We start from the raw sequence: 27,419 nt of genomic DNA on the forward strand, positions 1-27,419 counted from the left end.
GGGAGGCTGAGGTGGGTGGATCACGAGGTCAGGAGATCGAGACCATCCGGGCTAACACGGTGATATCTCATCTCTACTAAAAATACAAAAAATTAGCTGGGCGTGGTGGCGGGCGCCTGTAGTCCCAGCTACTTGGGAGGCTAAAGCAGGAGAATGGCGTGAACCCGGGAGGCGGAGCTTGCAGTGAGCCGAGATCGCGCCACTGAACTCCAGCCTGGGCAACAGAGGGAGACTCCGTCTCAAAAAAACATAATAAATAAATAAAATAAAATAAATCACAATAAAAAAAAATTCAAAAAGGCAAAATTATATATCAAAATCCTTTCCAATTCCCTTTAGATTAGCTTCTGATACTGTGACTGAGGGAGTCATTCGTCACGTCTCCATGGCCAGAAATCAGAATTTAGCTACTTGATAAAAGAATTAACTTGCTATAAATTACTGTTCCTATCAATATAACTAACGATTAAAAAATCATCATTAAACACTAGAGTATTACAATCCTTTGGGCCAGTTTTAGATTTTCTTTAATAGTTCCAAAATGAATAAAAGTCTAAAATATGGACAGATTTAACTCATTAAATTGCCTTCACTATTATTCACAGAATAAAATCCTTAATTGATTAATGATCTCAGGGTGTCTATCGCCATCTAGTGAACAATCACTTCAATTACCACGTCAGACATTTGACAACTGATACCCCTTTTCTACATGGTTTAAAAATATATGTCCACTCAGTGCTGTAGGCTTGCCCAATTTCTTTTTTATGCCTCTCTACACACGCACTGAGAACAAACACAAATACAGATGGTATTTCTATAGATTCACAGAGTACTTCTCTGAAACAGTGACTTCATTACTTTTAAATAACGTACACACTGTGAGATCCCTCATACAATTCCTTACCCATTAGCTCATTCCTCTACCACCGAGCAATTCAAAATCATGGAAGAGTTTAAGTGTGAAAGATCACACCTGTGAAAACACAATATTGATGCCCATCTGACACAACTACTAGCACTTTTATTATGCACCTGTTTTAAAAAGTACAATTAGTAATTACTCTGAGTATTCTAGCAGCCATAATACATTTGATTACAGAAATTATTAGGTCGCTAGAGCCAAACCTGCACGATTCCAACAAAACTGAGCAAACACAAAATAGACTTAAAAATAAAAAGGAAAGGGGGGCTTCAAGGCCTCCCAAGGCTGTGTATTTAATCCACATCCAAATGCAAAATTTTATAATCTTTTGCAATAGCATGCTACCAGGTTTCCTTCTCATTAATTTCCACTTGAACCTTAATCTAATTTATCCCACAAGGACTTTAAAAGCAATGAACTTTTAAGATCTGCAGCTTACTGTATTATTCTGCCCACTCTATCTTGTCACAAAAAATACTAGTTTAATAAGTTACAAAGGTAATCTCAGCACACTGGCTCTCATTTTCACTTCACTCCTGCTACCTCTTTAACAATTAAAAGAAACCAAAGAAAGATGATCGCATAGACTACTTTCATCCACCAGTGCTAATAATTATCTCCAATACTTAAACAATCATTTTTATGTTAGGAAATAATATTTGTAAGTGACTTTGGATCTTCTTCTAGAATAAGATTTCCTGGGAGAAACTGCATAATTATTATTTCTCAGTAGCTTCATATTACTTTAAAGGCCTACTTTCCAGAGCTTTATTTATCCTTATTTGAGGGAAAAAGCAAAGGGTAAAGAGAAAAGAGGAAAGCAGAAACCAAGAATTTAAATCACATACAAGTAGTTCTAGATTTGTCTGAAATTCTTTTTTTTTTTTAGTGTAGAGAACAGGGTTTTTTTATAGTTCATTTATTAAAGATTTGTTATTATTTTATTTAACAGAAAAATAAAAATTGTGTTTAAACTCCCTATTAAAAATCCAGCTAAAGAAAACCATTGCCCTCAAAATACAATGGATTAGGAGAGTGGGGGAGATCATTGGACAAATTTGGGGCTTATCATTATCAACAGTGCCCTTTTAAGCTTGTGGATTTCTAAGCCAATGCAGAAAATGTAACAACAGGGATTTCCCAACAGCAAGAGGCACTCTCCAAGGGAGTAAATTGTCAACTATTGCCTCTCGTGAGAAACTTAAGAGTAACCTTGATCCAATCTCAATAGTCAACCCATGTATTATCACCCAGTTGGGGCATAGTGAGTGCATTTCCTAATACAAAAATAAGATGGTATTCCATCAGAAGCCACTGGATACATGTAAAGAAACAAAATTTAAATAATTTTAAAGTAAACTTAGCTTAAGAAACTGAAAACATCCTTCCCTTCCCTCACTTCAGCTAGCCCCTAAAACATCTATATCTTTCTCACATAAAAAAGGCCTGTGTCTTGAGATGGGTACCAAAAATAATGATCTTCCTGTAATAAGAGGTAGAATATAAAGCGGAACCACAGTCATAAAAGACATCTTGAGATGGAAGAGACAACCCTACTGTACTAAAAGGATTTACATTCAAAATAGCCACTTGTTATACTTTATCTCTTTGAGTTTTAACTTCCTCATCTAAAAAATGAGAACATTATTATCTATTTCAAAGGATTCTTATGTAATTTCAGTGAAATAATGCATAAGAAAGCTTCTATCACATCACTGGTGTTCAATACATGTTTTGCTCTTCCTCACTGTGCCCTGAGCCAAATCTTTGAGATAGGGTTGCCAACAGAAGAGTGATTCTGAACATCCTGACGTTTATTTCACATACCAGTTAGATCTGCACTGTCCAACACAGTAGCCACTAGCTACATTTGTCTATTTAAGTTTAAATTCATTTTAATTATAATTAAAGCAATCTAAAAATCCAGTTCCTCAGCCAGGTGGCACTAGCCAGATACCAAGTGCTCACTGGCCACTTGTGGCTAGAGACTACAGCACCGGATAGTGCAGATGGAGAACATTTTCAACATCATAAAGTTCTACTGGACAGAGCTGGTCTAAACTCTAAAGCAGGGGTCAGCAAACTTTTTTTCTAAAAAAGACCAGAGAGTAAATATATCAGGCTTTGCGGGCCATATGAGCCTCTATCTTTTCTACTCGGCTCTGCTCTCATAACACAAAAGCAGCCACAGATGATACATAAATAAATGAGCTTAGCTCTGTTCCAATAGAATATTATTTACAAAAATAGATGGCAGACCGCACCTGGCCCAATGGCCATCATTTGCCGACCCCTGCTCTAGAGCATTCAGAGTCCAGACGCCCCATTATAAGCATTTTTCCCATGACGACTACCTACCTCCTTTAAGACTAAATAGTCTTAAACCCATAGACAGGTAGTTAAATGGAATTTAATATTCAGCATAACTATTCTTTTACAAATTAAGAAAAACCCACGCACATAAGGCTACAACAGTTGAAGCTTACAGTGTTCATAAAGTGACGGTACCTAAATTCTATTTGGTATCTGGACCATCTTATTAAAGCCAGTAACTCTCAATCCATAAATCCTGTCTTGACATATTCCTGGAATTCTGGATTTATACATCCAATGGCCTCCTTATTATGCCTGGAGATCTACTACTCATGCCAAAGGCAACACATCCACGACAGAACTCTTAATCCTTCTTTCCCAGTTTCCTCCATCTTAGTAAAAGGCTCTACTAGCTATCTTCCTGATTTCTACCTTTCACTCACACTCCAAGCTAATCCATCAGCCAAAAAAAAAAAAAAAGCTTTCTTACGTCATTTAGGTCTCATTCATGTCACCTCCTCAAAAAAGCCTTCCCTGACCAATCTAAACTAGCCATCTAAACATTCTCTAGCCCACCACCCTGTTTTATCTACAGAGCATTTACTTTTATCATATTTTCTCAGTTATTTCTTATACATGTTTATTTACTTATTTACAGTCTGTTTTCCCAAACCACCCTCTCTCCACCCCACATTCCCAACCCATGTCGTCCCCACCCCCAAACCCCTCATATTCTGGGTAGAAAGTAAGCCTCATTACAGGGATCTTTTATGTCTTGCTTGACGTTCTATCCTGAGAACCTATCCTAGAACCTATCCTATTCTATCCTAGAACAATGCCTGGCATGTAGTAGATGTTCAATAATACACACACACACACACACACACACACACACACACACACACACGAATTAATGAATCCTTATTTAAACACCTATTTGTCTCAAACCTGTCATCCAAAGAGAGGGGTACTGTATTTGATGCTGTATAACTAGGTAATAAACTTGACTCTCCCAAACTATAACATGTATAGTTAAAAATACTCTCATATCTAGAGATGTGAATGTTATTATGCCATTTACCTCCCTTCCTTTGTATGTCACCAAGGCAGCCAGTGGTTTGGCGTAAAATCTGCTATAGGAAAATCCCAGGCAACCATACATACTGTTCGCTGTGAGCTTCAAAGCCTTCTGTCGAATGTCATACTGCAGGCCACACAGAACAAAAGACAAAACAACAACATTTACAGATGCTTAAGCATTACATTAGATGTCTTTCTAGATCTCCAATAAAAAGGGAAACCCTCAATATCCCTGAATAAAAAAGAATTAACATACTCAACCCATTCTCCTGGATCCATGATTCCCTAACCTCCTAGAAGCAGCAAGTAAACACAGACTCCAAAGCTCCCAGGAGCTAGAGGTATCTTGCTCAGATACAACCTTTGTAAACAAAGGTGGCTTCCATTCTGAGGCACTCTAGTATTTTTAAATGGTCACCTACCCACAAACTTAAAATAAGTACCTGCATTTGCACAGCATCCTGTTTACTCATAAATAATCAAACTGTAAAAGCTGAGACTGTCACTCAAATGTTTCTTAGTGAAAAGATATACCTGAAGAATAAGGTCTGGATTTAAGTCTTGCTGTTTCATTAGCTGTTTGACTTGTTTTCTCCGTTCTACCAGTTTCCGGATCTCTCTGGGCAAAATGCCCATTTCTAAGCTTGGATCTGGCAATTCAGGGATTTGTTCTTGTTCTCCATCCTGATAAACACAACAAATTTCACACAAATCAAACTTTTGTGAAATAAATTTCTACAGTAATATTTTACAGGAGCTTTCCCCCATGATCACATTTTGAAAAGCTATTATCTTATATAAGGTCAACAATGCATGAGTAGTATAAGAAAGAGCTGAGAGAGTTGTAGAACAGGTCACCATTGCCCTCTTCTTTCCCAATTATATTAGGCTGTCATTCCCACTATCTCCCACCCCTGTAGTTAGACACAAATTTAGATTTCATTTAAAGGGATACATTTTTACACATGCTATCTCTCTTCCACAAGACTGGAGAACAATATGTTTGGTGAAATTGTTTTTAAAATACAAACACTAACACCTCCAGGATTAAAAAAACAAATAACCAGCAGCTAAACTACTATTTTAAATCATTTTTACTACCAAACAAAATGCTATAGAATTTGAAAACTATGGAAATCATAGCAATTATTGTAAACGCTCTAGACCAAAAATAAAAAGCTAATAAATCAGCAAATTTAAGAGTTCGGAGCAGCCAGGAGCAGTGGCTGACGTCTATAATCTCAGCACTTTGGGAGGCCGAGGCAGGTGGATCACCTGAGGTTGGGAGTTCAAGACCAGCCTGACCAACATGGAAAAACCCCATCTCTACTAAAAATACAAAATTAGTTAGGCGTGGTGGCGTATGCCTGTAATCCCAGCTACTCCGGAGGCTGAGGCAAGAGAATTGCTTGAACCTGGGAGGCGGAGGTTGCAGTGAGCCAAAATCACAACACTGCACTCCAGCCTGGGCAACAAGAGTGAAACTCCGTCTCAAAAAAAAAAAAAAAAAAAAGTTTGGAGCACATTTAAATAGGCCATGACATTTCTAAAAACTAATACATATATATCCCTTAACATTTATGTAGTACCTTTTACCTACAAATTGCTATGCAATCGACAGAAGAATAGCAACATTTCAGAAAAGCAACCAGCAGTCTTCTTATATTAAAATTTACAGGAGGAAAAAGCAGGGGAAGCATTAGACCATTTTTCTCAAGCCTCTATTAATTCTATTAACAGCTACAAAGAAAAAAGCCAGGCACATTTGCCCTTTCAAAGGTTCAGAAATAAAAATAAACCTCTTGGTTTAAAGTACATCAAGTCAATGCCATTTGATAACCTAGCCTTTACAAAGCATCTGATTTTATAGAGATCAATATCTTCAAGTGAACGCTCTTACAATAGTAATAGGGACCTATTGTTTTCCAATATAACAGATGATGATAGTAAATCTATTAAAGAGATCCTGGTACACATTCCAATTTATTTACAGCAACTATGAAAGTCAGATAAAAAGTAAACTGAAAGGATGTAGAGTCAGGAAATTTACAATCTACTCCTAGCTCTACAACTACTACCTGTGTGACCCTAACTGTCCTGAGGTACCATGCATGAAAATGATTCAGATCTATAAATTGCTACATGTATAGTATTTCTTAGATGACCTCTGAGGTCCCTTCCAACTCCAAAATGATTCTTTTTTTTTTTTTTTTTTTTTTTGAGACGGAGTCTCGCTCTGTTGCCCACGCTGGAGTGCAATGGCGCGATCTGGGCTCACTGCAAGCTCCGCCTCCTGGGCTCATGCCATTCTCCTGCCTCAGCCTCATGAGTAGCTGGGACTACAGGTGCCCACCATCACGCCCGGCTAATTTTTTGTATTTTTAGTAGAGACAGGGTTTCACTGTGTTACCCAGGATGGTCTCGATCTCCTGACCTCGTGATCCACCCGCCTCGGCCTCCCACAGTGCTGGGACTACAGGCGTGAGCCACCGCGCCTGGCCTCAAAATGATTCTATTATATATCCAGAATCCAAGCTGGAAAGCTCCAATAAGCAAAATGGTGGTGGGCAGAGGCTAAATAATATTAATTATCACCACGCTGGCACAGTAGCAGAGCAGAGCTCAAATATTAATTGAATGCAGTCATACCTTTTTGGGATGTCTACCCAGTATCTTCTCTGTAAAAGTATCCACTAGTCCCACAGAAAGGCCCACCCTTAGCAGCCAGATTTGTACCCTGTGAACCTACTCTTGTGGTCACAGGTAACGGGGACCTGGGGCGCTCACCAACCTAGGCAAACCTATCGGATTCTCTCTTCTGGGAATATGAAATTGAGATTGAAAAACAGGTCCTAAGCTTGTGGTGAGAACTAAAGGACATATAAATTCAGGAGCTAGAGGGCAACCAGACATCTTCTGCCATGCATTTAAAAAAATTACAAAAAAGAACAAAATGTTGTATATGTATATACACCTACACATACACCACACATGCATATAAAATGGAATATTATTCAGCAACACAAACGAATAAAGTACTAGTACATTCTACAAAATGGATGAACCTTGAAAACATTATAAGTGAAATAAGCCAGATACCGAAAGGCCATGTATTGTATGATTCTATTTATGAGATGTCCAGAATACACAAATCTATACAAGCAAAAAGATTAGTAGTTGCCTAGAGATGGAAGGGATAGGGGATTGAGGGAGGTGACAGCTAAAAGGTTTATTTGGGGAATAATGAAAATATCCTAAAACTAGTTGTGATGATGGCTGCAAACTCTGGGAATACACTAAAAGCCACTGAACTACACACTTTTAACAGGTGAATTATCTGGTATATGAATAATACCACAATAAAACTATTTTAAAAAGACACAGATCTTCCTTCTTTAAGCAATTCTTTTAAACTCGATTTCAAGAGTCCCAGGTTAAATACAAACCTCTGTAACTTTCTGTGCCTCTGAAGCAACTCTTTGTACTGTTGTAAAACAAATGTTAAATTCCTGAATGATGGAAGGATATAGACTGTTGAAGTCCAGAAGCAAAATGAACTTATCATAAAAACCTGAAATTAAAAAGCCACGTCATAAAAAGTCTAAAGAAAAGCAGAATTGTCAAAACATCATTAAAAGCACTATAAGTATATTAGAAACTATATACTATCCACATACACTATCCAGAGCTGTGAGACAGACAAAAAGGGAAAAAAAGAATCAACTACTGTTCTATAAAATAATGCGGATTAGTGAAAAGCCAGATTACAAAAGAAGAGGGAGAAAAAGATCCTGTCTCTCTTTAGAACCAGCTACAACCAGTCCTTTCCCCAGCTGCCCCCAAAGCACACCATTATCATGAGCAAATACCTTCCCAATCAGGTATCTGAGAGGTGTCACATCCATTTAAAAAAAAAAAAAGTTCAACTCTCCTTCAAAGCAAGAATTCTTTGAAGAATTCCCCTACCTACTCTCCCACTCCCACCCCAAATAAAACCAAGTGAGTGGTTTGTTTGTTTATTTATCTATTTATTTGAGACGGAGTCTCACTCTGTCTCCAGGATGGAGTGCCGTGGCGCAATCTCGGCTCACTGCAACCTCCGCCTCCCGGGTTCAAGCGATTCCCCTGCCTCAGCCTCCCGAATAGCTGGGACTACAGGCATGCACCACCATGCCCGGCTAATTTTTTGTATTTTAGTAGACATGGGGTTTCACCATGTTGGCCAGGATGGTCTCAATCTCCTGACCTCGTGATCTGCCTGACTCAGCCTCCCAAAGTGCTGGGATTACAGGTGTGAGCCACCATGCCTGGCCGAGTAATTTATTCTTTTACAACAGCTTCAAAATATAAAATGGACAGCACATTTACCTGTACAAAAACTGAGCTAAAATCAAACAAGAGACACATATATATAAATGTCAGTAGTGGAACGACCCACCCTTTTTACTTGCAAAGGATGAACAGAAAGCTACTATATTTCTGTAGGACATTTACAAAGAGTTATCTTCACCTTGAGAAGAAACTGAATAAAAATAAATGTCCACTATTAAGACAGTAATAATTGCAAACACATAAGATAGTTTATTCTGTGTCCAGTATCATACTAATTTATCCTTAAATCCCTGTGTGGTAGATATTACTCTTATCTCTATTTTACAGAAGAAACTGAAGCTTACAGAGGTTAAACAGGCAGTCCAAGATCACACTGAATTCAAACCCAGACCTACATAACACCAAGTACTAGTGCTCCATTTCATTATAACTAATAATAAAATCACTTTTGTCAAAAATGTCTCCTATTCAGAATTAACTTACTGGATAAAATTCACATTAATTCCTTCACAACAATGTGAATATTCTTAACACTACTACTGAACTGTACACTTGGGAATGGTTGAAATGTTTTTTTTTAATACAAAAAATTAGCTGGGTATGGTGGCACACACCTGTAGTCCCAGCGACTTAGGACGCTGAGGCAGGAGGATCGCTTGAACCCAAGAGGTGAAGGCTGAAGTGAGTAGAGATCACACCACTGCACTCCAGCCTCGGCAACAGAGTAAAACTCTGTCTCCAAAAAAAAAAAAAAAGTTTTTTATTTTTATTTTTTTAAAGATTATTTCTAGCTCTGTGTACCACAAAACATCTTTGCCATTCATGACAATAGGGAAAAGGTATTCTGTTAAAAGTTAAATTTGGTGGTTATTGTCTGTATTCTTTAACTTTGCTGTCAACTGAACTGGTCAGGACAAACAGCTACCTATGTACTGGACAGCTACCTATCTATTGGACAAACTACGGTTACAGACCAAATCCAACCTACTGCTTATTTTTGTACCATCCATGAGCTTAAGTATGGTTTTTACATTTTTAAATGGCTGGAAAAAATAAAAAACAATATTTCATGACATATGAAAACTATAAGAAATTTAAATCTCAATGTCTATAAATATTTCATTGGAACACAGCATAACAAAATTCACATTAAGTCTATGTCAGGTGACTGGCAACCAAGATTTTCACATGAATGAAAGATAAAAGTCATGAGACCTATTTGCTGACCTGTAAGATATAATTCAGGTCTTCTAGTTTCTCAAGCCTAGATCCACATTAAGAAACTCCTTAATATTGGGAGAAAACCAATTCACTGCCCAGCCTTACCAACTTTGGGGTCCAAAACCAAGCCTCCAGCATAAGCTGCTTTCTTACGTCCTTTCTTATATTTATTGGTATCTCCATCAATTTCTTCATCTTCATCTCCCTAATATCAAATGGAAAGATAGCTTCACCACTAATTAACTAATTTAAAATTTTGATGATTCTCTCTTTTCCAATTGCAGGACTTAGTTCTAACAGACATTTCAGTTACTGGTCCTAACTTTTGGGAAAGAGAGTTATTGTAATATGTTCATGAATCCAAATGAATTCCAAGCATAGTAATTTCTTAAACAAATACTACATCCTGAGTTAACAAATACAAAAATTTTATCTTTATGTTACAGAATTTCATATTTTTAAATCAATGAATATCGAAAAATACCACTTTTCATATTATACAAAATTTGAGATTATAAAACAGCCCTCTTAAAATCACTACTCTAATATCCATGATGTAAAAACATAAAATGCTTCATGTAGACATTATCATTATCCCTATTATTAATATGGACACCATAAAATAAGTACATCCATATACTGAAAATCCATTCCTAAGTAGTTTTTTACTGGCCAACATTCAATACCTCAGCAGAAGTTAAGGTCCTCTAAATGAATATTCCCTATACCAATTTTGATAATGTACACTAAAAAACAAGCAAATATGAGAACCTGAATCAAATTTTAACATTCAATTCCCATTTCTGAATTAATTAATATCAGTGCTAATAAAACAGTAGCTAAACTAAGTTTTAGTTCCAAAGTGATGGAGGCTACTTCAGAAACCTGACTGTGGGTGACCTTGGTCATACTAGTACAGAAAAATGCAACAGAAAAATAAAGGCTCATAGGGTTTAAGAAAATAAAAAGTTTAACTGGCATTTATCTTTGGATAGGGCTAAGGTGCCAGAACACATTCCGTGTATGGTCACCCATCAGAGAGGTCTAATGCTTCCCTCAAAGAATTTCATATTTCACAAATAATTTTGCCTGCACAAAGTGCATTTTCCTTTTACAAAGTGGAAAAGGAAATGACCACACAAAAACAAGGGAATAAACTTGACACGGTTTTTACAGTACACAAGGGATTAGCTATTTTAAAAGCAGATGTTATCACAGAAAAAAAGGCTATCTAAGTATTAAAAAAGGGGGGGGGGTAAATAGGTATTAAAAAGGGAGGGGGTAAGAGAAAACAAAATACTACACAGTTTTGGACCCACCAGTTTTTGCTGAGGCTTTCTGAAAATCTGCTTGTCAGGCACAATATAGTTGTTTTCGTAAAATGCATGAAGCAACAAGAACTCGTTACGCTCGGATCGTCCACCCATCAGCGTCCTGGACTATTAAATGGAATTTATTTTTTAAATTTGAGCTCAAAACCACAACTAACAAAAGCAACTTTGTCAGTAAGTTTAGTCACAGCACCTCCTTTAAAACTATTCCTAATAACGGGCTGTTTTTTAAAAAAGGTACTAAATTATTCCTAACGTTTTCTTTAAGCATTACAGTTAAAGGAGACAAAGACAGCTTAAAATATTGACAACTTGGCTATTTATTTACTCCCAAATGGACCATTCCACTAAACAGACACATCCAGATGTTAGAGAGATGATCCGTATGTTCGCCCCAATTTCAACACGCTGCACCTGGCATTCCTCCCCTTCTCCCAACCAGTTCTTCCTTTTACAAAAGAAATCCAGCTTTCGGAATCTAAGTTACTCATTTTATAAGCATGCATCTAGACTCATTATCATATAACAACTACCCCAAAAGCAAATACTGAATCCAACAGGAAACGCTTTTTCCCCCTTTCTAAGTTAAATTTACCATAATGTTCCCAGCGATGTTAGTGATCTGCAATGCTAATGGAAGAACATTTAGCTCACACATGATCTGCAAAATGAACTTGGCATCTTTCCAGGTGTGTTCCAACAGGTATAACAGTTGAGAAGATTCACTGTACAGAAAAGTAAGAATGAAATAGAATCAAGTAATTAAAAGAAACAATGCCTATAATCAGAACTTCACAAAATATTACAAGGAATTTTGGGTGTAAGTAAATTCAGAGCAACAGCACCTTGGCTTCAGAAACAATTTAAAATAAGGTCAGTATGTAACCAGGAATTCATTCATACCATTGATCCCAATGCTTTTCTCCAAAACACACACATACACACACACAAAATCCCGTAAGGAAAAACTGAAGTAATACAATAATTACAAGCCTGAAAACTATCTAAATCCTTTCATTCATTCCATCCAGTGAGTATATATTGCATGCTTACTATGTGTCAGGCATTGGCTGTGACCAAAACAAACAAAATTTCCTTTCCTCCTGGAGCTTATGTCCTCATGGGGGAGACAGAGTATAAAAAAGACAAAGAAATTAAGTATACAGTATGTTATATAATGTTAAAAGTTAAGCAATGGGAATATTAAGTATCAGAAGCAGAGACTGAAATTTTTGTTAGGAAATAGTGGAAGATTTCACTGAGAATAAAGATCTGGAAGAGGTGAAGGAGCAAGACTTATGGAAAGAGCATTCCAGGCAGACAGGATAGCACACTTAAAAGCCCTGAGCTGCATGCAAATCTGACAGTTCCAGGGCTAGGAAAGAGGCCAATATGGCTAGATCAGAGAGAATGATGGAAAGAGCAGTAGGAGATAACGACAGAGTTAACAACATAGAGACACACTGTAAAGGACCTTGTAAGTAAAAATAAGGACTTTAATTTTTACTCTGAATGAAACAGAGTCACTGGAAGATTCTGAGCAGAGTATCACATATGACTTGATTTTAGCAGGATAACTCTGGTTCTGGATTGAGAATCGACCACAAGGAGGAAAGGGCAAAAGTAGGGGATAGGCATATTAACCCAGTAATCCAGGGGAAAGAGGATAGCAGCTTAGACAGGATGGGTCCAATGGAGTTGAAAAGAAGTGGTCAGACTTAGATATATTTAGAATATAGAACTGACAGGATACCCTGATGCATCTAGTGTGGGATATCAGAGAGAGGAATTAAAGATGCCTCAGAGATTTTGGGCTAAGTAAGACTCTGGAAGTTTCCAGTGATAATGGAAAAATACATTTATTAATTTAGTAAGGAAAGACTACAGGAAGAACCTAGGATCGATCAGAGCTCAGTTTTGAACAAGCTGGGAGTTCACATTAGATATCAAGTAAAATAGGTAAAATAGATACACTGAGTTTAGGGAGGTCTAACCTGAAGATACACAGGGAGGTGTATTTAGGAATACACCTAAATTTAGGTTTTAGGGAGGTCTAACCTGAAGATACACAGGTGGGAGGCATAGGCATCCACATGGTATTTAAATTCCTAAGACTCAATGAGATCACCTAGAGAGGAAGCAAAGTCAGAAAAGAGAAGTCCAAGGAAGAACTCAGGAAGAACTAGCAGGAATGAATGAGAGATGGTCAGAGGAGTAGAAGGAAGAAATAAGCAAGCAATACCTCTAACTTAATGATTGCTCAGTTTTTATATTTCTAAAATATCTACTCTAATTCCTGAATAAATGAATTAAGAGTAGAAATCTAAATCCAAACTACTGTTAGGAAACATCAAGATAGTGTTAACACAAGTGAGGGAGATGGAGATAAACTGATCAATTATAATAATTCAAGAGGTAAACTAGTTCAAATTGTGAAAATAGTGGAAACAATTTCCCCTCTACAGCACCACTGGCTCATGTCCCTCCAGACTAAGGATAGTACTAGCGTCCTGCTGTTGTTAATTTCAAGACAGATGAATTCTGAAGAATCTAGGATCGTACCTGTACATATTTTGTATATCTTCCGTTGGGATTACAACCCTTTCAGTTTTTAGAATCTGCTGAACAAGTTCAGACAGATGGTAGCTTTTACAACGAATCAATTCCTTTGCTGAAATTTCCACATCACAGATCATTCGACCACAGGTAGCACTTCTTTCACCAAATCCACTCCGGCCCTACGAGACGGGAACAAAAAGCAAATTTCATGAAAGAGCAGACACTGAGAACATTTCTTTCTAACATATTTTGATGCTGGCCCAAAATTATGATAAAACTCTCATTCTTCCATTTATCAATCAAATATTTTTGAACATTTACTATGTATCTGACATTATTCTAGGCACTCAGGATACAGCAGTGATCAAAACAGAAAGGATTCCTGGCCTCATTTGAAATGTATAATAAAAAACAGACATCATAAGCAAGAAATTATATAGTTTTAGGAGGTAACAGGTATATGGAAAATGGGAAAACAGAGCAGGGTGAGGGGTACAAGGAATATGGGGGGACTGCATCTTAAATAGGGCAATGGGGTATACCTCACTGAGAAGATGTCATATAAAGAAAATCTTGAAGGGGGTAAAAAGCTAAGCAAGTATTCAGATGAAGTACTAATAACAACTCTACCACCTTAGAGATATGAGTAAGAAAAGAAGCAAGAGCAGTGGCCCCAACTTTGATCTGTAGTGGCAGAATCCTCTAGAGAACATTATGAAAAAGGTACGGATTCCTAACTTATCTGATGAGGCAACATATCCATTTTATTTATAAGCTTTAAGAAAAATAAGATTTCAAGCACTGAGCAGTATCAGGTTTAGAAGAAGGTGCTTCACACAAAAATTGCAAAAACCTTCATACACGAAGCAAGCAGGTAGAATGAAAAGTACACACTGGCTTTAAGTCACCCAGGCCTGGGTTCAAATCTCAGTTGTTCCCCCTTACTAGTTATATGATCCAGAACAAGTTATGTTACCCCTATGAGACTGTCTATAAAATAAAACTGGAGTTGTCATGAGAGGTAACTAACACAGAAAGCACTAGTTCATTGCCTTCTTTTTTCCTTTTTTTAAATTACAAGACATCATCAAGCAATATTGCATTCTTATACAACCAACATCAATTCTCCTCCATTCATTCTTCCCATCTTCTTCCTAAATGATAACACTCAACGATTTCTGAACCCTGCAACCTTGCCCTAAGGGCTGTCACTTCAGGAATGACAAAGTGAAGGTAACATGTATGTGCTGTCTTTGTTCACTATTCCTAGATTCTAGCTGATGATTTAAAAAACTACCAGAGGCTTTTACGAATAATATGCTGAATTCAAAGGAAAAGATGTTTAGTGCCAAAGTTAAAATGTACTGAAGTTCCTATAACAAGATAACCAATTCCTATTTTAAAAAGTATAGTGTGTTCCCTGGTAGCTACCCCACATTAAAATAAATAAATAAATAAGATTTTGAAAATCATTATTACCCCAAGCTTTGGCATGTTGGATCGCTTCAGTCGACCTATCTTGGACCAGTGAGGAGCTTTGCACACATTAATTCTCTGCAGTAAAACTTCCAGTTCAAACCCATAAATATTATGACCCTAGTCAGAAAAAGAAGGCAGCTGATAATGTTATAACAAATGCAAATTAGAGGATTTATCTTCATACGCACAGAATTTCTTTGCCCTTTCTTTTTCTAGTCTCTAATTGAAGACATCATGCACTTACCTCCGATTGGGGGTCCTTTCTTCTTCAGGAATTTATTCATCAGCAGCATTCATTAGCCTTGACATTAACAAGGCTGCTAAGCAGATTGCTGGAATAAACTTTATTTCATCCTAATTGATGCAAGGCTCATATGATGTATTTTAATTTGCAACTCATGCCTCACAGTCTCGGAGGCAAATGCAAATTTAATGTCCCATACTTTTCATGTGATCGGTAAAAGCTAAATTCAAATAATTCCATTTTGCTTCCTTAAAAACATAGAACCTGCCTTTGTTGTATGACAGTTTATGCAAGACTTCTTCAAAAGCTCAGGAACTGCATTTAGCTTCTTTTTTAAAAATTAAGTTCAAACACTACTGATTTAGACTCATAAGTGATATACAACAAGATAAATATATAATACCACTAAATAGTTCAAATAAGAAACTTGTTAAAAATGAAGAAACTATATAGAGTAGAAACTATCTCAAAAATGCAACTAGATTTCATTTCCATAATTTCCAACATGTGAACATGATTCACTTGCCTATGTTTATCAAAACTTAGATCAAGTTTAAAATAATTCACATCAATAAATATACTTGTTATTAAACTTAATTAAAACTATATACCACTACTTAGAGTAGTCAAAATCACAGAAACAAAAAGTAGAATGGTGGTTGCCAGGGACTGAGGGAATGGGAAGTTAATGAGTACAGTGTTTCAGTTTTACAAGATGAAAAGAGTTACAGAGGTGGATGGTGGTGATGGTTGCATAACATTATGAGTGTAGTTAATACCATTGAACTGTATACTATAAAATGGTCAACATAGTTAATTTTATGTTATGTGTATTTTACCACTAGATATTTATAGCAGTTTTGCTTATTAAATTAGAAGACCCAAAGGCCTGGAGGAGGTCTCACTTACAAATTATAATACCTAGAATCAGGGACCCAAATTCATGTCAGAATTCCATCTTACATCTAGATTTCTCATGCATAGACTTGGCTCTAACACTGGAAGCCAGACCAGGTTTCCCAGGCTTCATGGCATCTCCTTGGGGTCCAAGACACTGTTGTTATTGGAGGCTGACTGAGGGCCTGGTGCTGAGACAGAATGTCACAGTACAACACTGTGGACAGAATCTTTTTGGAACTTTAAAGATAGGTCTTGAAATATCATAAGGGAAGTGGGTGCAAAGATATCACTTCCAATCCACAGGAACTCAGGATGCTAGCCATACAGTAGCCAAATAAGGGTATCCCAGAGTAAAAATAAATGTAGGGAAGAATACAGCAAACACTTTTGTAAGACTTCAATGTACCCAAATTACCCATATCACATCCAAAATATAGGCATTTATAGCCTACATTCCTCTGAAAAAAAAACAAAAATAATGATTGATCCATTAACCTAGAAAAAAGACAAATGAAGGAATTCCATATTCTATAAACTAGAAAGGACAGAGGATATATAAAGCAAAATGTTGCTTTACAACTCTCAGGTATTGGGGCAAAAAATAGCTCAATGAATTATTAGCTCAAGCTGTCTAGTGGGGACATACTGGATTGTCAAGAGAAAAATCAATTCCGAGCCCTGAGTTTTCAAAGGAATATGTCATAGAGATCCACTGAACTCATAAAATTAAAATACTTAGTTTTATGACTTGCACCAAACCAAGGGAATTAATAAACTCCTGTGACCACTATATAACTACTAAGTCAAGATTTTGGCGATAACTCCGTTTGTACAGATTTACTTACTTATGTGCTGGTCTCTAAGCATAAATAGCCAGACAATCCTTAACTTCAATGCTAAGTCATGGGTTGCTTTTATACTAGAGAAAAAAAAAACTATCTTGCAGTGGGCTTGTTATTTTTTTCTCCTATTAGCAGCAATTCCCACCAGTCCACAGAATCATTTCACTCTGAAAAGATTGTTTGCTGCTCGAAAGCACCAATAAAGTCATACTGAAAAGAACTAAGAAATGAAGAGCTTCCCCACAACATGATCAAACATCTACTCACCACAATGATATCAGGATCAATTTTGTGAACTTTTGCAAGGAAAAAACCTAGCAGTGTTCTTTCTGTTGCAGCAACCTCAACCTTCACATTCTGTTAGATAAAAACACACCAGTCACTGACGACTCTTTACTGTCAGCAAGTACTGTACTTTGGCTTCTTGTTCAACTATGGTAAGATTTCTTAGGATTAAAAGATACCATTCATTTCAAAATTAAATGTAGCAATGAAATTCCTGATTCTAGGTTTCATAGTAATAATTGCAAAGTCTCTGAGGAGCTCATTCTAGTAATAAGCATGTGAATAAAGCAAAAGTTTAAGCATTGAACAACATAAAATACAGAAATGTCCCTCCACAGGGACATGCTTGTGCATCTGGACACATTCAGAGCATATGAATCAGAGTACCTATCAAAAACATACTTTCCTACATAATCCCTGGTAGACTTCACTGTTTATGCATTTACTGGGCAAAGAAATTCCAAGGATTGTATAAAATAATTCCAAATGGTAAGAACTGATAAATAAGAAACTAGACTAAAAACAAACATATTTAAGAATTATAAGTGACTGGGCGCAGTGGCTCACACCTGTAATCCCAGCACTTTGGGAGACCGAGATGGGTGGATCACCTGAGGTCAGGAGTTCGAGACCAGCCTGACGAACATGGTGAAACCCTGTCTCTACTAAAAATACAAAATTAGCCGGGCATGATGGCACGTGCCTGTAATCCCAGCTACTTGGGAGGCTGAGGCAAGAGAATTGCTTGAAACTGGCAGGTGGAGGTTGCAGTGAGCGGAGATTGTGTCATTGCACTCCAGCCTGGGCAACAAGAGCAAAACTCCGTCTCAAAAAATAAAAATAAAAAGAATTATAAGTGTTTTAAGTATAAACAAAACCTATCTTCACACAAAAGGCTTCTATTTGGATTAGTGATTATAAATCAGGTATTCAAAAGATCCACTCATTAAAAATCTCTAAAAATGGAAGTTGATGGTTATATGTTTTCTACAACTAGGTCAGTTTAAAAATGTCAGTTTGGCTGGGCACGGTGGCTCACACCTGTAATTCCAGCATTTTGGGAGGCCGAGGCAGGTGAATCACTTGAGGTCAGGAGCTTGAGACCATCCTGGTCAATATGGTGAAACCCTGTGTCTACTAAAAATACAAAAATTAGCCAGGCATGGTGGCACGAGCCTGTAATCCCAGCTACTCAGGAGGCTGAGGCATGAGAATCCCTTGAACTAGGGAGTGGAGGCTGCAGTGAGCCAATATCACGCCACTGCACTCCAGCCTGGGCGACAAAGCGGGGCTCTGTCTCAAAAAAAAAAAAAGTCGGTTTGACTGTAATGGAATTTTCCTAGGTCATTTTACTTGGTTGTGTAATTCACGGCACTTCACAAATAATAGCCTAATCTAACAGTACCTCCCAACTACTGGACTTCTGAAGCCAATTAAATAAAATAAGTAGAACCCAACGAAGTTGCTTACTTTTGCAAAGTGAAGACATTAAAAAAAAAAAAAAAAAAAACTAAAAATGTATCAGTATCATTACTTCGTAAAAGAAACAACATACAATCCATAAAAGAAAATTCTTTTGATTGAATACATTTACCTTTGTGAAAAATTCACTACATTATACTGCTTCCCACTCCTCCCCACTTTATTAAGAACCCATGAAAACTTCTTCATGGAGCACACTGGAATTTAGAGATCACTGATGCATTTTGGCCAGCCCTATGTCAACTTTGTCAATACATGGCTTAACATCCACAGTATTTCCAACTTCATTTGGTTTCCCTCAAGCTGGGGAGGGACTCTACCCAACACCTTCCCAAAACAGTAATCATAAGATTATGCATTTTAGAGAAGAGTCTAATTAAGCTATTGGAGGGGGGTTTGAGCCTATCCAACCACCAATACAGTACAGAATCCCATTATTTTTAGGTAGTAAAACATTTAAACATTGTTAAATAATGCTTCTAGGTGTATATGTCTAACACATTTTAATGGGTCGATGTCATAGTCCAATCTGGCAGGAATGAATCTAACAAAATGTAAAACAGCTTCTTTCTACTAGTCCATACCACCCCCCTTTTCTTTCTCGCTCCAAACAAACAGGTGCTTCATATAATGAACATTTTACCTTTTTCTCAATGACTTCTTTGAAAGCATATGGAAAAATACAGTCCTTTGGTTTAGACACAACTGTAAAAAGGAAAAAAAAAAAAAGATTCCAGCACCCATCTTGGTCTAATTTCAGGTAATCATACAGTACACGTTTCCAAACGAAACTGTCTTAAATATATTCCCCCCATCCCTAAAGAATTAGGAGGATCATCAAATACTTCGACTGGTCATGCTGATGACCTCAAAAGAATAGTCAAGCACAGAATCCTAAGTCCCTTCAGTTGTTAAAACTGCTTTGATGAAACATTTGCTACCTATCCATTGAAGTCAGAATGGAAGATTTTAGCAGTCTTCCTCAAAGGAAATCCCACCACCACCAATGCCCCAAGCAGCATACAGTGGAGAAACTCAGTTCAACCTTCTCAAAAGGTAAAACTGACCAAAGCTTTCCCCATTACACACTGTAAGTTCCTTACCATACACAACAGCTGTTCACATAGTGACGTACATAGAGGAAGTGAATAAATGCATGTTGAAATGAGCTCATGATTGCTCTCTTCTACGTATTTTCCAGGCTATTCTCATCATTTTGTTCCATGTGTTCCACCCACTTAAGGGGTAAAATTTCACAACAGTCATACCTCACACTCCCTTCTCTGCATGTTTTAGTCCTACTTTCCTAATACCCAGGAAAACCAGACAAGAGGCTGGCCAAGTTAATCTCTGCTTCTGGGCTGAAAAAGATCCCAGGAAATATAATAGGTCAATGGTATTGTTCCCTTTTTTAAAAAACAGCAAAATGCTTAGGTAACTGGCCAAGCTCTCAACATGGAATATATCATGGAATATAGTCTCCTCCTTGAGGACTGACTCATAAAACATACATGCAGACCTTCATGGAATTGTTTCATCCATTGAATTTTATGCATGGCACAACTCAACTCCAACTGATATTACTATAACTCCTCCCAAATAGGTAAATATTTGTTCCTTGGCATCTTGCCTCATCACACAGAAAACTTTGATCAAGCTTCTATGATAGGCTATTAGAATGACATCGGAAAATAGTTAAAGCCTAATTTTGACCCAGGAAAAAACTACTCAACCTCAGTAGAGCAACCATTGAAACAAAAAAAAAAAAAAGATATCAAATAGACTCCAGACTTCTGCTCCTAGAAAAAAAAATGAACCAGTTGAATAGGAGGCAACCAACCCAATAAAACTTAGTTTCCACAGCAAAAAACAAAAAACAAAACAAAACAAAATGCTCTTTAACAATATGCACTATTCTTGAAAACAATTTTTGAAAAACAAGTTACTGATGCAATCGCTGGAAAAAAAAAATAAGGAAATTCATATCAAGCTGTTAGTAAACCAGCTCAAAAAAAATACATACCACAGAAGTGTGACTGAAAGGGAGGCTTTGGGGCTGCTTTATCCAATGCAAAACTGTGATGGACCAAAGCTGCCACAGCAATAATCTGCAAAGAAAGGAGGAAAAAACCCACTTACCAGACTACTACTATATATTCTGCATTCTCACCAAAATCACCAAGAATATTTAAAGATACACATTTAAATACATACGAAAACTTTGGCCAGGCGTGGTGGCTCATCCCTGTAATTCCAGCACTCTGAGAGGCTAATGCAAGTGGACCTCTTGAGGTCACGAGATCGAGACCAGCCTGGCCAACATGGTAAAACTCCGTCTCTACTAAAAATACAAAACTTAGCTGGGCATGGTGGCGTGCACCTGTAATCCCAGCTACTCAGGAGACTGAGGCAGGAGAATCACTTGAACCCAAGAGGCAGAGGTTGCAGTGAACTGAGATCGTGCCACTGCACTCCAGCCTGGGTAACAGAATGAGACTCTGTCTCAAAAGATAATAAATACTTTAAACTTTTTATTATAAAAATATGTAAACATATTAAAAAAGACATAATAAAATAACTCCTATATAGCCATCATCCAGTTTCAATTATCAACTCATCTATAACCCTACCCACTTCCTTCCTTTCTCTAGATTATTTTGAAGCAAAACCCAAACCCATCATTTTATCTGGGAAGATTTCAGCATCAATCTCTAAAACTGGTTTCTCAATCGTGGAGCTATTGACATCTTGGGCCAAATAATTCTTTGTTGTGGGGGCTGTCCTGTACACTGTATGATGTCAGCAGCATCCCCAGCATCTCCCTACTAGTTGCCAGTATTACCATCCCCAGACGCCCTGAATTGTGATAACCAAAAATGTCTCCAGACATTGTCAAATGTCCCCTTAGAGGCAAAATCTCACCCAGATGACAACCACCACCACTCTGAAAGATAAGAAGTTTGAAAAATATAATCACAATACAATTACCTCACCTAATACAATGACAAGAATAGTAATTTCTTAAAATTATCAATTATCCAGGCAGAATTTAAATTTTCATATTTTCCAATTATCTCAATTTTATTCACCACATAAGGACCATACTTTGTAATGGTTGATATGTAAAACTACAGATACAACCCTATCCCATCTGTCATTCCCCTGCAATTTATTTGTTAAAGACACCAGGCTGTTTGTCCTAGAGAGTGCCCCATAGAATGGATTCCACTGCTTGTGTCCCAACAGCATCATTTAACTTGTTTTTCTGTCTCCACACTGCCTATAAATTCATAGTTAGGTCTAAAAGCTTGATCAAAATCAGGTTCAATTTTGGAGCAAGAATACTTCAGAGGTGCTGATTACTTCTATCAAAAGGCACAGGCACATAATGTCTGCTCATCTCTACCTTAGAGATATAAGTACCCACTGGTGATCACTTCCTAGATCCATTATTTCACCGGCAATTACAAAGTGGTACTATTCCATTTATCTTTCATTTATTAGCTGAAACCTTCTATGAAGAGAAACTTACCCTCATCAATTATTTGGTTGCTGAGGTATAGTATGCGTTCAGAAAAGTCAAAAAACTTATTCATTCAATCCCTTTATCAGTTTTCAAAATAATGAGTTGGTTCCCTAGCTTCCTTCAGAAGTGATCAATGTGGTGTCACTGCAGACAGTATCATTATGAACTCATGGATCTGATGTGTTGCAATCTGTTAAACTTATTCTTACCCTCACATTGTCCCATCTTTGTTCAGTAGAAGACTCTTCAAGATGATTCCTGAGTCCTTTTGACATATCTTCAGTAGATTTTAATACTGTCCTTGCTTTCTGGTATAAGATGTTCCAGACATCCTGGACATTTCCTTCCCTGAATCAGCCACTACTCCAGAGAACCCAATTTCCTTTTATTAGAAAATGGGGCCGGGCACGGTGGCTCACGCCTGTAATCCCAGCACTTTGGGAGGCCAAGGTGGGTGGATCACTTAAGGTCAGGAGTTTGAGACCAGTCTGGCCAACATGGTGAAACTCCGTCTCTACTAAAAATACAAAAATTAGCTGGGCATGGTGGTGGTGTATGCCTGTAATTCCAGCTACTCGGGAGGCTGAGGCAGTAGAATCACTTGAACCCAGGAGACAGAGGTTGCAGTGAGTGGAGATCACATCACTGCACTCCACTCCAGCCTAGGAAGACAGCAAGACTCCGTCTCAAAAAAAAAAAAAAAAAAAAAAAAAAAGGAAATGGAAACTGGAAACCTCAATCTGGACACTAGAGGTGGATACTTTTTTAAAATTTTAACTAACTACTAATTAAACTTCTCCCAAACACTTAACTATGAACTATGGCCATCTAATATATTAACTATTATTAAAAGATCACGTCAGGTGCAGTGGCTCACACCTGTAATCCCAGCACTTTGGGAGGCTGGGGTGGGCGGATCACGTGAGGTCAGGGGTTCAAGACCAGCCTAGGCAAGGTGAAACTCCATCTCTACTAAAAATTAACCGGGTATAGTGGCCCACACCTGTAATCCCAGCTACTCGGGAGGCTGAGGCAGGAGAATCACTTGAACCTGGGAGGCAGAGGCCACAGTAAGCCGAGACTACGTCACTGCGCTCCAGCCTGGACAACAGAGTGAGACTGTCTCAAAAAAAAAAAAAAAAATCAAATCATAAACTAAAAAAAAAAAATCAGAGTGAAAATACTGACAAAATGCTGTTAAAAAAGATCCCTATCAATGTCAAAAGGGCTTAGGAAGTTAAAACATAACAACAAAAATAAATAAATAAATAAAGCATCAGTCACGACTGCATGTAATGTAGGTCCCAACCTCCTACTAGGACAACTGGCAATAAAAGAGAAAGAAGTAAGCATTTATCCTGTCTTTCCAGAATAAACCATTATGGCATAACCAAATAATACTGGCTAAAGAGAAAAATTTAATTTTATAGAAAAATTTAAAAGCCATAGACAGAATTATAAAAAACTACCATTTTACAGCTCCTAATGAAATAACTAATTCAGGCAAAAATGACTAATAAATGAAGCCATTAGCTCAGTGGTTCTCAACTGGGGGTAATTTTATATACACATACACATCCCCTGGCATTGGGACATCTGATGATTTGTTTGTAGGCATTTTTTGGTTGTCACAACTAGAGGGGAGGGATGCTACTGGCATCTAGAAGGTAAAGATCAGGGACGCTGTTAAACATCCTACAATACCTAGCACAGTACTCCACAAAAGAATTATCCGGCCCAAAATACACATAGTGTCAAGGTTAAAAAACCTTAGATGAAAAGCTGATGGAGAACTACAATAGTTCTCATTCATTCAGCCGCTAATCAGACACAGACTCGCTAATAGCAGGTTATTTTTTTCCATTGATCCCAGCCTTTGTCAACTAATAGCAGCTTAACCAGACGTTGTGTCTTCTGATATGATGTAATATGAAGTACACTGCATCACCTATAAAGCATTTTGGCTAAGTTGAACCTGAATCTAATTTGATCCTTTAGAGCTCATTTATAGTATGCTGAAATATGAAGGATAAGGCTGGATCAGCACACTTTTTCTTTCAAGAGCCAGACAGTAAATATTTTAGGCTTTGCAGGCCATATGGTCAGCATTACTACTCAACTCTGCTGTCATAGTGCAAAAGCAGCTGTAGACATGGTGTCTTCCAATGAAACTTGACTTACACAAATAGGTAGCAGGCTGGATTTGGCTTATAGACAATTCATTGCCTGCCAACCCCTGGTATAGAGGAAAAGTCCAATGGCACCACAACAAAGCAAATAAATAGAGAAAATGGGATATTCTACGAGACAACCAACAATGATTCTTTAATTTTTCAATGTTATTAAAAAAACTGGAGAGTGGGAGTGAGTTCTTCCTATTTAAAAGAAATTCAAGAGGCACAGAGATTAAACACCATCTGTGAATCTTGTGTGAATCCTAATTCAAACAAACCGAGTGTTAAAAGGCATCTTGAGAGACAGAGTCATCTAAGTATGGAGTGAGTATTTTAGATTATACCAAGGAGTCACTGTTAATGTTATTAGGTGTGCTAAGGGTATTATATAAGAAATACCACATTTTGAGAGAAGCATACCAAAGTTCACAGGGAAAATGACACAATGTCTGAGACTAGCTTTAAAATACTTCAAGAAGACAAAAAAAAGGAGAGAAATAAACAAGTGTGACAAAATCTTGCTAACTACTGAATATGAGTGGTTGTTATGGGGAGTTCATTTTATTATTCTGTCTGTGTCCATTTGAAGTTCTCCTAAGTAAAAAATTTAATAGACAAAAATAAGTTCAGCAATCTAAGTCTTTAAGAAAGAACTCCAACACTAGACAAATTCAATTCATTCTCTATAATAAGAGTTTAGTAGTGAATTAGTATTCTTTCCCCTCCAAAAAGAACAACTTTCTCTTAAAGTAAAGCTGTGCAAGTTCAGGCAAGTATCGCATCTAAGGCATGGGTACAAAATCTGTCCTATTTTTTAAACCTCATTTTGATGGTTCTTTGCATTCTGCATTGTCTTCATGCTAAAAGCCATCACGACAAGCGGTGGAGGACTGACATCCTTAATTACATTCACCAGGTCTGGTTTCAAAGCCATTGCCTCAACTTTACACCAACTGATTGGCTGATTCAAGAGCTCTGAAAAAGAATAGATACAACAGATCAATAGCTATTTACTGAAAAAGAAAAACTACTATAATTAAGACATCTGTCATTAACTGGCATATTCTTCAACCCTGCCTTCTAATAAGAATGACATATTATAACATCTAACTAAAAATAAGCCACATTACTGGGTTGTATGCAAATCCTCACGTGTGTGTACATATGTTCATTTTCCTGGGAAAGAGGTCTATAGCTTTCATCAGATTCTCCAAAGAATCCAGGACCCAAAATAGGTTTTAAAAAAACTGAAACACTGCCTTGGAGGAATCATGAAACATTTTTAAGACAAAGCAGACTATCATAGAAGCAATTACTGAAAAACATCAGGTAACAGGCCAAACATGCACTATCTATATTGAATAGCGATTCTCCTCCTTCAAAGGTCAGCAGTTCACTATGCAGAACAGCTGGGCCACATCAGCCAGGTCAGAAGTACATATGAATAACAGCATAATGAGGGATGCACCCCAAACTAAGGCCTCCCTCAGACTAAACTGCCAGGCATTACAGAGATAAGGTGATTCCAAATGTACTCCCTATACTCACTCAAAGAAAACTGAAGAAACAAACAGAAAAGGAAGTAGACACATTAAAATAAATAGATCAATTTCCTAACTTCCCTTTTAAAAACCACATCTATCAGCAATCTATTCAGCATTCTGAGCATATTTTTTTCCTTACGTGGACTTTTTACTTCAAGCCAACAAGGTCCTTTGATCTTTCTGTTCATCAAGAATAGTTCCAGGCTAGATGTGTTGGTCCCAAATACATGAGAAAAAGTTTCTCCTTTCAAATCTTGAGGAAGCTGTGGTATTTCAGCCTGAAAAAGGCAAAAAAAAAAAAAAAAAATCTTTTTGTTTAAAACTATTACTTTGCATTTTCCAAAGTCTATATTTGAAATAAACAAAAGCCTCTCTATGAAGCACAGAAGAAACCCCTTTGATACATATGAAACGTAATTTGCCACAAATGAAATCCAAAACAATTCACAGTAGGAAACAAAACCAATTCACAATGACAAAATAATGCATCTTGATGACACCCATTAGAAGAAAAATAGGCCAAGAAGCTCCCCCAAAAGAGAATTTCTGTCCAGAGCTGTACATGCCTTACTGATAAAGAATAGCCAAGTAAGTACCACTCCATTAGAAGAATGAAAGCAAGAGTGGAACTTACTGAAAATACTTTTCATCACCACTGTCAGAAATAGTTCTTAAGTTTTTCTTCTCTCGGAGGCAGAGGTAGGCGGATCACAAGGTCAGGAGATCAAGACCATCCTGGCTAACACAGTGAAACCCCGTCTCTACCAAAAATACAAAAAATTAGCCGGGCGTGGTGGCGGGTGCCTGTAGTCCCAACTACTCGGGAGGCTGAGACAGGAGAATGGTGTGAACCCGGGAGGCAGAGCTTGCAGTGAGCCGAGATCGTGCCACTGCACTCCAGCCTGGGTGACAGAGTGAGACTCCGTCTCAAAAAAAAAAAAAAAAAAAGTTTTTCTTTTCCAACGTTGTGGGAACAAAACACTAGCACACAGGTAAAAAGAGGTTAGGGGCCAGGCGCGGTGGCTCAAGCCTGTAATCCCAGCACTTTGTGAGGCCGAGACGGGCGGATCACGAGGTCAGGAGATCAAGACCATCCTGGCTAACACGGTGAAACCCCGTCTCCACTAAAAAATACAAAAAACTAGCTGGGTGAGGTGGCAGGCGCCTGTAGTCCCAGCTACT

The 27,419-nt window shown here is 37.5% G+C and overlaps 1 protein-coding gene and 1 non-coding gene across 2 annotated transcripts in view; both read right to left on the bottom strand.

Moving 5' to 3' along the window:
- The window catches only part of POLA1 (DNA polymerase alpha 1, catalytic subunit), a 305,080-nt gene that overhangs the window by 246,555 nt on the left and 31,106 nt on the right, over positions 1 to 27,419 (bottom strand). Inside the window, 13 exon segments of the mRNA XM_073013830.1 lie at positions 4,320 to 4,442; positions 4,853 to 5,002; positions 7,765 to 7,889; positions 9,977 to 10,076; positions 11,191 to 11,310; positions 11,798 to 11,927; positions 13,765 to 13,940; positions 15,241 to 15,357; positions 17,494 to 17,583; positions 19,637 to 19,698; positions 21,017 to 21,101; positions 25,514 to 25,668; positions 26,377 to 26,515. Of these exon segments, the coding sequence (XP_072869931.1) occupies positions 4,320 to 4,442; positions 4,853 to 5,002; positions 7,765 to 7,889; positions 9,977 to 10,076; positions 11,191 to 11,310; positions 11,798 to 11,927; positions 13,765 to 13,940; positions 15,241 to 15,357; positions 17,494 to 17,583; positions 19,637 to 19,698; positions 21,017 to 21,101; positions 25,514 to 25,668; positions 26,377 to 26,515 (1,572 nt within the window).
- Positions 8,732 to 8,861, bottom strand: LOC119620039 (small Cajal body-specific RNA 24). The gene has a single exon (XR_005236435.1).

The sequence above is a fragment of the Chlorocebus sabaeus genome, chromosome X (assembly GCF_047675955.1).
Source record: "Chlorocebus sabaeus isolate Y175 chromosome X, mChlSab1.0.hap1, whole genome shotgun sequence".
Lineage (NCBI taxonomy): Eukaryota > Metazoa > Chordata > Mammalia > Primates > Cercopithecidae > Chlorocebus > Chlorocebus sabaeus.